The sequence below is a fragment of the Dicentrarchus labrax genome, unplaced genomic scaffold (assembly GCF_905237075.1).
Source record: "Dicentrarchus labrax unplaced genomic scaffold, dlabrax2021, whole genome shotgun sequence".
In the NCBI taxonomy this organism is placed as follows: Eukaryota; Metazoa; Chordata; class Actinopteri; family Moronidae; genus Dicentrarchus; species Dicentrarchus labrax.
Window position 1 is genome coordinate 22,042,977 of NW_026136704.1, and position 14,000 is coordinate 22,056,976.

Genomic DNA, 14,000 nt, shown 5'->3' on the forward strand with positions numbered 1-14,000 from the left:
GAAATAATTACCCAGTGGGCGATGGTCAGTCTTTCTGTGTGCCTATCTTCCTGCATGCACACTGCCCATTCATTTCATTGGTCAGTCCAGCTGTACTTCCCTTGTTGGTAATGTGACTGAAATGTGTGTTATCAAAGGGCTGCAGGCCTCAGTGTACTGGCAGTAGCAATGGAGAAAGGAAAGAAACCACAAACAGGAACTATAGCCTGCTTCCAGGAACCACCACCTCAACTCACACACACACACACACACACACACACACAACACACACACACACACACACACACACACACACACACACACACACACACACACACACACACATAAACACACACTCAGAGACATGCACTGATGCATGTGTATACACACAAACACTCAGTATCTGTGTCTGTCTCTAGTCCCTCTTACTACACACCACCCTGTCTTTATCTCAGAAGGCAGAAGCAACAGTTAGTGATCACATGACCACAAGAGTCTGTCCTCATTTGTGTGTTAGCTGGTCAGCTCAGGCTCAAAGTAAACATTAAATAAAGGAAGTAGAGGCAAGTAGAATGAGTGCAGTTTGTGAAACATTTCTTTTGTTCCACTCTATTTTACTATTTAAACAGAATACACTGATAGAGAGCCTGAAGAGCTAAAGGAGTGAGAAAGAGAGGGAGGGAGGCGAAGGAGGGAGGGGGGGATGCTGTTGCCACAGCAACCAGAGCCGCGGTGGTTGTGATCATGAGACTTGTTCTGCATTGTGTGTGTGTGTGTGTGTGTGTGTGTGTGTGTGGACACAGCGCGTGTGAGTTCACCCTCCTCTCTCCAGACAGGAGGCGAGGACATCCCCCTCTAACACTGTGCCAACAGAGAGAGGAAGAGAGCAGAGAGAGAGACAGAGAGAGAGAGAGAGATAGAGAGGGAAAGAGAGAGAGACTGAAACCCCATAATGCACTGCACGCTGCAGGGCTGAAGTCGTGCAGATTCATCAGTTCCTGTTCGGAGGGACCGTGTGTAAGCACACACACTCATACACCCAGACCGAGTGCAAGAGAAACACACAGACAGCCAGGCAGGTAAGACAGCTTTCCTCCGACCGTGCAGACGGCTACTGGGTTTACAAGATGATGTTTATCTGTCCATCGCTGCCTCATTAGAGGAGGAGAGGGGAGAGTTGCTCTAGAGACGACAGGGTGTCATTAATATTAGACATGTTATGATTCCGACAACTTCTCTGCCTGTTGCTATTTGCTGCTACTGTATTTTTTTCTTAGTTGCAAATAACTGAGTTTGGGATTTTTCAAAGGACGATTTATCATAAAGAGATTTGAAATAGCTGATATGCATGTGGAATATCTGTGAGTTTTTGTCTGTCACTGGCTTTGCTTTTTGCACGTTTTTTCTTCCTTCTAGCTTTCAGATACTGTTGAACTGTAGCTGATTTGAATACAGTATTCACTTTGTCATTCTGAGGACTGTTTACTTTTCATCCGCTTTGGGTACAGTCCAGCCTGTTTATGTAATAGAATTGTTCAATCGTCAACAGTAATGTAGAAAGTTTGGTTTTAAAGATTTAATTATGAAGCATCCAGTTAATGTTGCATGTTTTTTGTCTGATCATCTTCATTCAACAACATGACCCAATGATGCATTATGCTGTAAGTTACACTTTCATGATGATGATCACTCATGAGGCATTTTTGGATTATGTTTCCATACCTCTTTGTAATTTAAATTAAATATATAGTAGTTGGTTCCATGATACTACAAATACATACATAAACTAAGCCTGTCTGTGTTTGTATGTTATCCCCAGTAAGATTAGTGCAAGCTGATTGGCGGGTAAAAGTGTGGCTTCTCCATTACGGGTCATTTTGTGGTTTAACAGCCACTGAGGCTTGTGACCATATCTGTTGCGCCAGATACACAGGCTGGAAAGCATGATTGCAGCAGCTTAGGGCAGGGACTCTTAAACTTTATTACCCAATGGGAAATTTCAGTCCTCCACCCTGGGACCCCATCGGGAAATTATGTTTCAACACTGTCATACAGAGACACAACAGAAGGTCAAAATAAGTGCTTTGAGTGAGAAATAGGTTTAAATAAAACTATTTTCTGAATTAAAATTTATTTATTCCAAAAGGACATCATTTAAATGTCAGAGATCCCTGCAGAAAACAGGAAAACGTAAGTTGTATTATCTCAAATATCAGCTTTTAAATAAAACATGGCTCAAGGTAATTGTATTTATATTACCCTTTATCGCACAAAAGTCTCAAAGGAGCTTTGTTATTTGTGTATCTTGCACCTTTTGACAGTGTGTATTATGTGGATGTGGGAAGCTGTTTATGCAGAACACTGTAACGGACTATGCAAAGAGCTTTTGCAGCTTGGGAAATAAAATGCAAAAAAGCCATAATGCAGATCAGACAAAAAAAAATCGTTTGAATATTCAGTTTGTCTCCATTTAGCTCTGACAGAGCACTGCATCTATCTGCACTTCCCCTGCAGAAATCCACCTGTCAAAACTCAAAATGGAGAGGCTCCTCTTTTTCATTATGGTTCCTTTCATTAAGAGTCCTCCTTCACTATCTGTGTTGTCGCCTGATAGAATTATCCACCAGACACCTATGTGACAGTAGCATCTATATCTCTGCCTCCGCTCTGTAATAATTCAGCGGTGGTGTTTGGGAGACTCAAAGCTGCCTGATAAAAGTATACATGTATGTGTCTATATACTGTAGCCCTCTGGGTATACAAGGTGTTCCTGAAAGAGTGTGTTATAGTGAGCTCAGGATGAAGCAGAGAGATACTGTATGCAAGGAAAAGAAAAGCAGAAAGATGTATGTCTGTCTTTAGTTATAAGTTTAAGAATAACAGTGGTCCTACCACAGCTATTTCAGTGGTGAGTGTCAGTGTTTGGGAGGTTTTTGAACAATGGTCATTCATATACCCAACCACTGGTCTGTTATAGAGTTCTGTGTTGACAGATTCAAACATTTTCCACTGAGGTCACATCTTGGGGCTCAAGATTATGTTGGTACCAGAACACAGGGCTGTTCAGACTATAAGAAGAAAGACACAGAGACTCTGCAAGGTCATGCAGTTTTAACAGACTGAAATAGCTACTGCTGTTTGAAGATCATCTGTTTAATGATTTGACCTTAGATACTCAACAATAGAGCAGAGGTCTGTTATGAATGCTGAAAACCTCTCACTCCGGGTCACCCTGCTGGATTTTCCATTCGGTAAGAGGTTCTCCAGCAGATATTCTTTTGCTCTTGGTCCAACTCTGACTTTGCTTAGCAGCATGGATCAAAGATGATATATGGATCCAAATCTCCTTGTCTGACTCCTCCTGTCTTTGTTCTTTTTCTCATTTTTCCCCCCTCACTCCTGTCTTTAATGGTCTGGAACACAAAGGACACATGTTCATGGATCCGTGGCCTCATTTTGATGATCAGAATGAGTGAGGATGTGACGGACGCTGGGTTGTGTGGAAAGCCTCAAAAGTCCTTTTTGTTCTCTCCTTCGTACATAGACATCAGCAGAGCAGTGAGCAGGAACCATAGTATGCATTAAATTATCTGCAAATGCAGCAATTATCACTCTTCCTTATGTCTTCATGTCTTTCCCTTTAGACTAGAAATCTACTGGTGGAAAGTACATATGCTCAAGTACTGTACTCAGATATGATTCTAAAGTACTTGTTATTTACTTGAGTATTTCCATTTTATACCACTTTGCACGTCTACTTCCTTATGTCTCATGGGGAACTAGTAGAACATTGCAGATTCATACAATGAGCATTTAAAATACAACGCATTGTAATAGCTACAACATTAAAATGATGCTTACACATTAATGCACAAACAATACTCCAGTAATACAGAATAAAATAATATACTATAACACTGACATAGCCTCCATAGTGAGTACTTTTACTTGTGATATCTTTGATACTAAGTACATTTAACTTTTTACAGCTTTTTACTTACTAATCAATATTTCTATATTAACAATGGGTCAGATGCCAACGTGTAATGTAAAACATGTCACTCGTGGTAAAGGACCCACAAAATGATCACCTGATTATGCAGTTCTCTTTAGTTCCATGTAGCGCTTCAGCAACTTTTAGCTCATTGTGTTGGTTTTCTTTACTGCTTTGGTTCACTCTCGCCGCTGTCATCAGTGTCAAAGCTCTAAAAGCTCTGAAAATTGACTGTACCCATCCATGAGCAAGGGCGAAGTTAGCAACTAACTGGGGAACATAGTGGAGCATTTAGCAGCTAAGGAGCTTGATGGTTTACCCAGGAGTTGGTGGAGACCAAACTCGAGGTAAAAGGAGAATGAATATTGAACTGACATTGGCCAGGTCATCAGAAACATGACTCCAAATGAACAGCGATTTTGCTCTGTAGCTGCTGGATGTGTAAATTAGCAACTGTTAGCAAAATTTGAATGCAAGATTTTCTTGAAATTGAGTATTTTTTTTACATTGTGTTATTGCTACTTTTATGCAAGTGAAGGATCTTCTACTGCTACTTTTCCCAGGGGTAGAAGATGTCGTGTAGCATACTGAAGTGTCATTGAGCAAAACACTAAACACATCTGTGCTCTGAGTGAGGCTTTTTCCAGAGAAAAGTGCGATAATTTCCTTTAGTTTCAGAGTCAACATGTATTCTAGACAATCACAAGACAACATGTACACACTTAGAGACAATGCATTCTGTTCCCAATTCATCCTTCCCAATCCTGGAAGACAACTGCAGGGCCTTTTTTGGGCACAAGTCAGTGACTTGCCAGCTCTAAAATCGAAATTCCATATAACCAGCGTCTGTAGTGCGTTGCTGTGGCTCTATGAACAAATTGATAAATATTTATAGAAGCTGGAGCTAAACATTAACACTTAGAGCAGCACAGATCCATCATAGGTGCTTTTGAGGGCAGGCTGCAGGCTGCTGTTCAATCAACACCTTTCCCTTACACTCTTACACACATACACACACACACACACACACACACACACACACACACACACACACACACACACACACACACACACATGTACACACAAGCCAATACAGTGATAAATTCCAAACACCCTGATATATTGCAGCCACAAGTCAGTGATGTGGCTCTGAGTCACTTGGTAACACCCACCTGACACATACACACACACCTCCGCAAACACACAACACCACGCACTCACACATGCTCACATAGACACACATGCACCTGACGTAGTGTTTGATGGAGTTAGACACCATGGCAACAGAGCTGTGACTCTTGCTGTCCTGTGAGTGGACTGAAGCTGTGGAGGAGGGAGGAGAAAGCTACCAGCTAGCACTGCTACTCAAGTGCAGCTATTATTATTCCCAATCTCTCTGTCTCTCTATTCTGTTTTTTTCCCCCTTTTTCCTTGTCTTCACCACAACTGCTATCCACATGCCGTATTTCTGTTTTTTCAAGTGCAATGTAAAGGCTGTAAGTTGGAAAAAACTCAACCAGGGGGAGCAGAGCAGGCAGCAGAGAGGTCAGCAGGCATGTATTTTTAAAGCCATCGATTGTGCAAAACCTGACACATCATCAGAGGGAATCGCGCTGATTCTCACAGCCGCAACTAGACAGCAGTCTGGATGGCGTCTTATTTGTTGACATATTATTTTTTATCTCGCACTCTAGCTCGCTGCATCACACTGTTTCAATCACATAACAAAATGATTTAACTCCTCTCCTTCTCTGTCTCTGTTTAACCCTTTTTTTTTAAATTATTAGATTTTTTTTCTGCAGTTTATTTTCTCTCTCTGTTTCTTCCAATCATGTTTTTATAAAGGCAGTAGCACAGGCGAGGAAAGCAGAGGGAGGTAGAGAGAGGTGCAGGTGGACAGGAAACACACAACAGCATCTGTATGAGATTTACTGCCTGCAGATACAGATGGTGGAGAGACTGCGAGGAAGGAGAAGAGGGAGAGGGAGGTGTTGGAACAGTGCAGGTGAATTGCATTTTGGTCTCCGGTAGCATTTTCACGGTCTGATTGTTAGCATTTGTTAACATACACACATGCATGCAGACGCACACACCTACTCACGCAGTGTGAAATTGTGGGAACGTGGCTGTTGACAGTGGAAGTTTGTCTGAGTTAAGTTCCTCTGCGTGCTCTCCCCTCCCCTCCTCGCCTCTCCTCCCTCTTTTGCATACGATCCAAGTGTGAGCTGTGAAAGGTGAACTTGCAGCCTGCTGTGGATAAATTATGTGTGACATGTTTAGCTGTGCTGCCTTATATGGAGACTGGTGTATCTGAATACAGTAGGGCTCTGCCAAGAGGGAAGGAGGGAGTGAGGAGCAAGAGTGAAGGACAGGGAGGGAAGGAGGAAGAGGAGGAGGAAGGAAAAGAGGCAAGGGAGGGAGAAAAGCGAAGGAAAAAGGAGGGAGGGGGGGGGTCGGCAGTGACAAGAGGGAGTGAAAGAGAGGAGTGCCGCGAAGCAAGCATGAGGTTTTCACTTTCCATTCTCCCCTCAGCAGCAGTCAGATGAGTCCTTGCAGAGATACAGTAAGTCTTTGCTGTTTACTGTGTGTCTGTGTGTGTGTGTGTGTGTGTGTGTTCATTTGTGTGTGTTTAGACACAAGACTAACTTGTCCCTGCTTACATTTTTCTGCTTTGTTCTGCCATTTTCCGTTTTTGGATTTTTCTTTTTTTATTGACCATCTGGATGTTGAGTGTGATGTGTTCATGTGAGTTTGAGTTTGAGTTATTTGTCTGTTTGCGAGTATGTGTGTTTGCGCACGTGTGTGTACATATGCAGATGGCCATCGTGCTTCACTGCTAATGTGTGGTAGTTTGAGGCGGGACAGTTTTAATGTGGAAAAGAGCTGAGCTGACAAAAGAATGGGTAACGTTAGTGTTTAATGTTCCGCAGAGTAGTTAGCACACATACACACTCATGCACAAACACACACACACACACACACACACACACACACACACTGACACACATTCCCGTTTCTGGCAGACTACACTCTGCCTCTCTCTTTCTCTCTTGAACTACACTGAAATCCCTGTTGTGTGACTCCTACAGTTAACACTAAAGCTAAATATTCACTGGATGAATGAATGAAAACACACACACACACACATACACCGACTCACTAAGGAACACACTTACACATATGAACAGCCCAACACTCCTCCTGTATAATGACTGGACTACTGGTGTTTACACTACAGCTGCCCTCAGGAAACGATTAAACTCCTGCGTTGCCCAGGCCGTCTGTACCAGTCTGACGCATTAACACACACATGTGCAGACCCAAACATCACTGAAATTTGCATGTTGTTGAAAAAGCCCCAAAAATTCAACATGATTTGTATATAATGGCTTAATACTCTTGGTAAAGTTTGACTGTCCATTAAGAAAGTAAATACATGAGTTAATAAAGATGTGTATATTGATGTTGCTGTATTTCTTTCAGTGTTTCCCCACAAAAATTCAAAATTTTAGCTATTTGTATTGGATCAGGATACAGACAACTGTGTTTTGAATTTGAGTATATGCAGGATTTTAGATCACTTACACAGGTTTTTTTCTGCATTAAAAGCTTAATTACTGAAATAGGTTAAAAGTGTCTGAAAAGCATTAGCTTTGGGGTCACTTTTCAATTAATCTTCACAACATGTACAACTCATTTGCCACTTTTCTATATAGTTGGGACAACCGGACTGTGCTGCACTGTGAACAACTGTGATCAGAGCTTATGATGCCAATTTTTCATACTGCATGCAGGAAGTCATGGTAAAATGTGTCACTTACTTTGATGACATGTTGGAAGTTCAGCCAAACTGTTATGAGAGCCGGCTGCCTGAAGTCCTATCTAATACGCTTTAGCTTCTCAATTCTCATTTGCAGTGTTTAAAATAAAAATGTCTATGTTGTGTGATTGTTTTAAAATACACGGGTTAGCACAGTTGCTAACCTTAATGCCTAAGGCTACACTTTCTGTACTTTTATTACTTTTATTTTGAAGCAGCAAGTTTTGAGTTGTTTGCAAACCTCATTGCAGCACCACTCATCATGGCAAATCAGAGTGGCTCCAAAAACTGAAAGTAGTGAAATCAAAATAAGAACCTAAATCCCGGATGTCATGTTGGCTAAATGCTGATTATCTAAGGTTTTCTTAATCTACCAATTTATTTTGTCGAGTAGTTTGAACACTTATACGTGATCTTATAATTTACCAAACTGATGCTGCAATAGACACTGTGTCGAGCTATATTTTCCCTGTTGTATCGAGTACACGCCCTCTTCTCACCCTCTAATCTCAACACCTGCCTCACCCCTCTCTGTATCTCTCTCTCTCTCTCTCTCTCTTGCTCTCTCTGCAGCTGTCTGTCTTATTCTCTGTCTTTCAGATTTTTTATGGCTCACGTTTGTGTGTTTCTCTTTCGGCGTCTGACTCTCAGTGGGTTAAAAAAGCTTCTCTGCAGATCAGAGCAGGCAGATCTACAAGGTCATTAGAGTATAGAACAGCGAGAGCACTGAGGCACTCAGATACATACTGAATTTCACAGCACACACGACTCTGACTAAACAACTGTGTGCTAGAGAAGAAAGAAAAACGCATAAAGAGCGAGAGGGAGAGGATGCATGGTTACCTGCATTTGCCTGAGTTGATTTTTTTTAAAAAAAGAAAAGAGTTTCTATGAATTCATCCCCTTTTATTTTCCTCCCCCCACCTTCTCGTTTCATCCCTCAACTAATCTGTCCTTTGGAAGTGATGTCATCTCCCTGCTGTCCTCAGCAGGCACAGGGCAGTCCGTCGAATGCAGATGAGGAGTGTGATTGTGCGTGCGAGGGTAAATGTGTGTGTGCATAATGACATGAGCACCCTGATACCCTAATTTACATTATTCAATTATCAAGATAAAAGAAAATAGGGCGGATGCTCTGATCAAGGTGACAGCGGGGGAATGTGAGTGGAGATGACTTTGAGTCCCAAGCCTCAGAAATTCAACACAGGGCATCTAACTGGCAGATAGACACTCAGTCACTCAGGCAAATGGTTGAGGGGAGTCCTGCAAGGCCATTTGGCAAGTGGCAAAATCACAGTGAGTCAGTCAATGGTGTATGATTGCTGTTTTCCCTGCAGTCGGCAAAGCTGTCACAGGACTAATGCACACTAGTGGAAGATGTAATCTATAGTAAATACAGTTGGCTCCATCGAGGAGCCCTCTGTGATTTCCACAGATTAAGGTGTCAAACTGAATCACTGGTCATAGACAGCCGAAGAGTACAGATTATCCCGTTTGCCCAAATGACAAGTCAGAGATTCGGCAACTTCGTGTGTGTGGTTGCGATTTTGGAAAACTGATTGCAGATACTTTCTTTTGGGGAGCATCCACTCCTTTGGTATTTCCTGATTTGATCAAAAATACCAGACTGCAGAATGAGAAAAATTTACAGAAGGCCAAATCATTAGCGTTAATCATCTTCATCTATTGAGCTTAATAATCTTTACAACAATTCTGCTATTAAGCTTTTCAGCCATTCAGCGCCTAATCAGTGATCATCTTGCCGTTACTGAACCGTCTTCTGTCAAGGATTTTCTACTGTCATAAATTATTCTTATCTTGCTGTACTTATTGTATCTCTCTCTGTCTGAATCCCCTCTCTCACTCTGCTCCCATCTCATTATACGCTGAATGTCTCCACTCTCTCTTTCTCGGGCCATGCCACCTGTACCTCCCCTCTGTCTACCTGCCTATCCATCTACATGCCCAGGTTGGCATGTGAGAGACACAGTGAAAGTAAAAGAAAAAATGAAAGACTGTGCATATGTGTGTGTGTTTGCCTTTTTTTCATGTCTGATAAAGGCCCCCGGTGCTTGAAATGCCACATGCGGAGGTGGTAAATTCACACAAGGGAGGGCTTTTTCAAAGTGGGCCGGCTACTTTTTCACTGGCATCTGTCTGCCTCCCTTCCGCCTATTACATCTATATCTCCTTTCTATCGCTCACTGTCTGTTTCTTACCCTGTCTGTCTGTCTATTTGTCTTTCTGTCTCTGTGACTTTCCCTCTAATTCTTGCCATTTTCCAATCATTCTCGAGCTACCCTCCCACCCACACGCACACATATACTCATACAAACACACCTCCTCCATTGCTATTCCTGAGAGGAGTAGACTGGTCTGGCAGTGGGTTGGTTTTATGTCCATGAACTCAATGACACCTTTGCTACCGCTGCATTACACCACACTGGCACTACCACAGCCAGGTAGCCACACTGCAGTGAAGATTTAAGTGTAAAAGGCAGCTGTATAGATGAAAAATGTATGAAAAATGTATGCATATATGCAGAATACCTGTAACTGCCCAATCCCTAACACACACATATGATTACATGTATCTATCTTATATCCCGAATCATGTGCGTGTCTACTATAACTGCCTCACCGCCTGTCTCTTTGTGCACGTCAGGCTGTTTAAACACTTGCGCTGATATCACAGTGCAGACGACAGCTTGCACACGTGCCACTTGACTGCCCTCGCCATCTCCCCTCCCTTCTGTTTGTCTTACAGCTGAAGGAGGGAGTCATAGATTGTGTGTGTTACTGTGTGTGTGTGTGTGTGTGTGTGATAGAGAGCACGCACAAGAGAGATAGTTTATGTTGTGCATATGCATACATATTACTCGTATGGTTGTGTCCTGAATATAAATGCACTGACTGACCTTCCATTCATCTGTGTGGATGCGTATCCTCCGTAGATGATGCAGATCTGCTGTCTCATGGTTTCTGGTCAATACTAATGCGTGTGTTTTGGTGTGTGTCACAAGCTGGGGAATGGAATGAAGTCTAAGATTACCCTGATGGTACAATCTGTGGAAACATCATCGTAATGGAGTATCATTTCAGAATGACCAGCACTCAGCTGAAGATCAAATCTCGAGCTTGCATGGGTGGGACTGAGCGTTTGTTTGACAGGGTTCATGTGTGAGCACCGTTATCCCCACGGCAAGGTAATTCAGCTCATTAATGTCACCGAGATGTCCGTCACTCAGTGTTCCTCGAGCAGTTTAAGGAAGAAGAATAAACATTTTTGCGGTGATTAAGTAGACACTAGTAGATTTATGGAGACCAAATATAATATCTTTGGCTAAAGTAAAAGGGGAAACTTATCTACAATCCATTATTCACTGTCATGTGACTTAATGTTTTCTTAATGAGCCATGCCTCCATCATTAATGAGGATATTATGTAAATCTTAAATATTACTTTTATTTTAAAAAAGGATCACCCTGCTATGACGCCAGCTAGCTATATACCCCAAGGTAACACATGAACCATGCTTCTCTGAGGCTAATATTTTAACTCGTTAACTCACCATTTATGTTGGAGTTGGGTTTAACTAAAGTATTATAAAAAGTAATATTGAATGCTATTGCTGTAATACATTCCAACCAAATAATGATATCTTTTGAGACCACTTGAAAGGGTCCATCAACAAACATTATTATAGTTCAGTCAGACAACTCACAACAAATGTTTATTACAGCAGTATAACATAGTTAGATTTTGGGGTCTAGGATCCGACCTCATCACTCCTCGCAGATATGTTTACATAGAGATATTTGGGAGTGATGAGCAAATACCTTAAACCCCCTAGCCGGAGCCTGAAGGGGGCTACTGGGGCTTTACAGAGCAGCATGCAGTAATACTGATGCAGGGCAGCAGCGGCATTGGCAGAGCAGAGGGAGAGCTGGGAAATGTTGCAGCTTAAAAAGACCACCAGATTGAAAGGATGTGCTTGATGGTGATTATTGAGAGTGAGGCCTGTCATGTGTGTATAGCAGTGCACCTCGAGTTTATTGCCTGAACTAGCTTGCAGGCTTCGCTCCATTTTAATTAAACAGTTGCTATTAGCAGGTTACACTAGCTTAAAGCAGCAACAAGATTTTTTATTTTCTGTTGGCTCTGGCGGCCCCTGTGGTAAAAAGTGGTAGTGTTTCCACTGCTGGGTTTAATTGATTTCAAGAGGAATCCGACCCGATGGCATTAAGAGTAACTATAAAGAAATAAGAAATCTTCTTGCTGATGGTCTGGTGTGCTTAAATAGGTCATATAGAGGCGTTGGTGTTAAATTGAGACGGTTTTTATAACCAGTAAAGTAAAGACTCCTTGCAGTAGCTTTAACATACAGCAATAACACAGCAAATAACAAATAATTACTATTGTTAGTCATAACCAGTGGTGTAGTGGTCCCTGGAGAAGTGGGTATACTCTAAATTTGTGCCCTTTTTTAACGCAGCCCAGAAAAACGCCCTGCTTTAGAAACAGTGACATGTAAGACTACTCTATTTAGTTTACCCAAAAATCAGTCAGTAGTATTTGCTCATTGTCACATAATTTCTGCTGCTTGATCTCAGGGAGGAAGGATTATGAAATTACTAAACCAATACTGGCCCACAGACTAGTGAGAGACAACTATGCATTTTGAGTGAACTATTCCTTATTCCTGGAATGACACCTATTCTCTCACTTGGCAAGTCAGTAGTTTCTTTTGTAAACTGTCTTTGAACAGCTGATTTGCAACAGATAGCGTGGGCCAGAGTGTGCCACTATTATAAAATGAACATGACTTGATCAGGAGCAGTTTGTAGGTATAGATATTATATTATATATTATATTTATATTAGATATATAGGTATAACTGGTCACACAGGCAGCCTGCATGAATGTAAAATATAGATGAGGCAAATATGGTGTTTTCAGTTTTTTTGAACATTTATTTAAATAAAATTCTTCAGGTGCCGGCATCTTTGGCTGTGGGCGAAGACGCAGCATCTCCTTCACTGACAGCATCCTCTCCGACGGGGGTGGGGGGCAGAGCGGGCTCCGACATTGGTCTTAACTGTACTCGTGTGGCATCACTAACATTAGCTGAGCTGCTGGCTGATGTTGATTCGCGAGGACGTTGGAAATTGTCAAATTAAATTTTTGTTTGGATAGCTCGCTTCGTCTTACCGGTTCATTACAAATCCTAAAGGCAAATCATTTAAAGTAAACTTGTAAAAGTGAATTTGTCTTTAGCAATATTTAACTTGGCATGACCCGCCCTTCTCTGCCTCCGATTGGCTCATTCGTCTTCATGCCTAAAGTTAACCAATCTAATCAGTAAAGGCAGCGAGTACTACCCAATTAGAGGCAGAGTAGCGTGGGTCATGGCTTCATCATTCTAGTGAAAAAATGGGCAGTTGGGGCAATGCTGACTGAAAAATAAGTGGGTATACGCCGTATACCCGCGTATACCCTGGACTACACCAGTGGTCATAACCAAATCCAGTGCTATGTGGAATAAAGCACTCAATAGTCGGCTGTTTAGTATTCCTCTTGGCAAATTGTGTCATCAGGTTAATTTAACACAAATGCCTCAGGGTCCTGCTGAACTTCTGGCCTGTGTCAAGTGATCAGCCAGCTGATGGTCAGAAGCTTTCTGTTGGTCACACTGGCTCAAAAATAAACAGGAAAAAACAATGTGCACCAACAAAGCAATCGACTACACCGTCAGCTAACGCTGCGTTTTCATATGAGCAGCAAATACTGTCATCTGCTGTGTTTGTAGAGAATGAAAATCCCGCCCCCCTCTGCTAGTTAGTCACTGCTCCCATAGTTTCTACAACTCAGTGTCTGCCCATATTTCGAGCTAGACGAAAGTGACATATACAATTGAAGCCTACTCAATAGCACAATTTCAGCACCATGTCATTTTAAGAAAGATAAAGGTAAGATTTATATAATACTGTGGGACTGAGGGTTTCTGGGCCAGAACAAGCTGCGGTAAACTGAGAATCGTGATTTCTGCCAGACAATTTCTTGCCTACTGTGACATTTCTGTTCATGACTCTGGTATTTCCATTTTATTTTGGTCATCTCTATATTAATCCTGCTCTCACTCCTACTGCTAGCCTATAAACACAAAAGATAGCAGCCTGAAAGTATTGTTAACGTTACAGTCACATC

The 14,000-nt window shown here is 41.9% G+C and overlaps 1 protein-coding gene across 12 annotated transcripts in view; it reads left to right on the plus strand.

Moving 5' to 3' along the window:
- The first annotated feature begins 766 nt into the window (after positions 1–766).
- LOC127362431 (muscleblind-like protein 1) overlaps positions 767–14,000 on the plus strand; it is a 67,580-nt gene continuing 54,346 nt past the window's right edge. For 3 of the 12 annotated variants that reach the window (XR_007884462.1, XM_051398112.1, XM_051398114.1), the window contains exon 1: positions 6,506–6,536. Coding sequence is in view for 3 of the 12 variants with exons in the window: in XM_051398112.1 (XP_051254072.1) it covers positions 6,516–6,536 (21 nt within the window). In the remaining 9 variants the exon portion in view is untranslated. Of the gene's footprint in view, positions 1,059–2,030; positions 2,170–5,957; positions 5,979–6,374; positions 6,537–14,000 lie in introns of those variants that run through there. The other 9 variants (XM_051398119.1, XM_051398123.1, XM_051398115.1 and 6 more) reach the window with 9 other exon arrangements.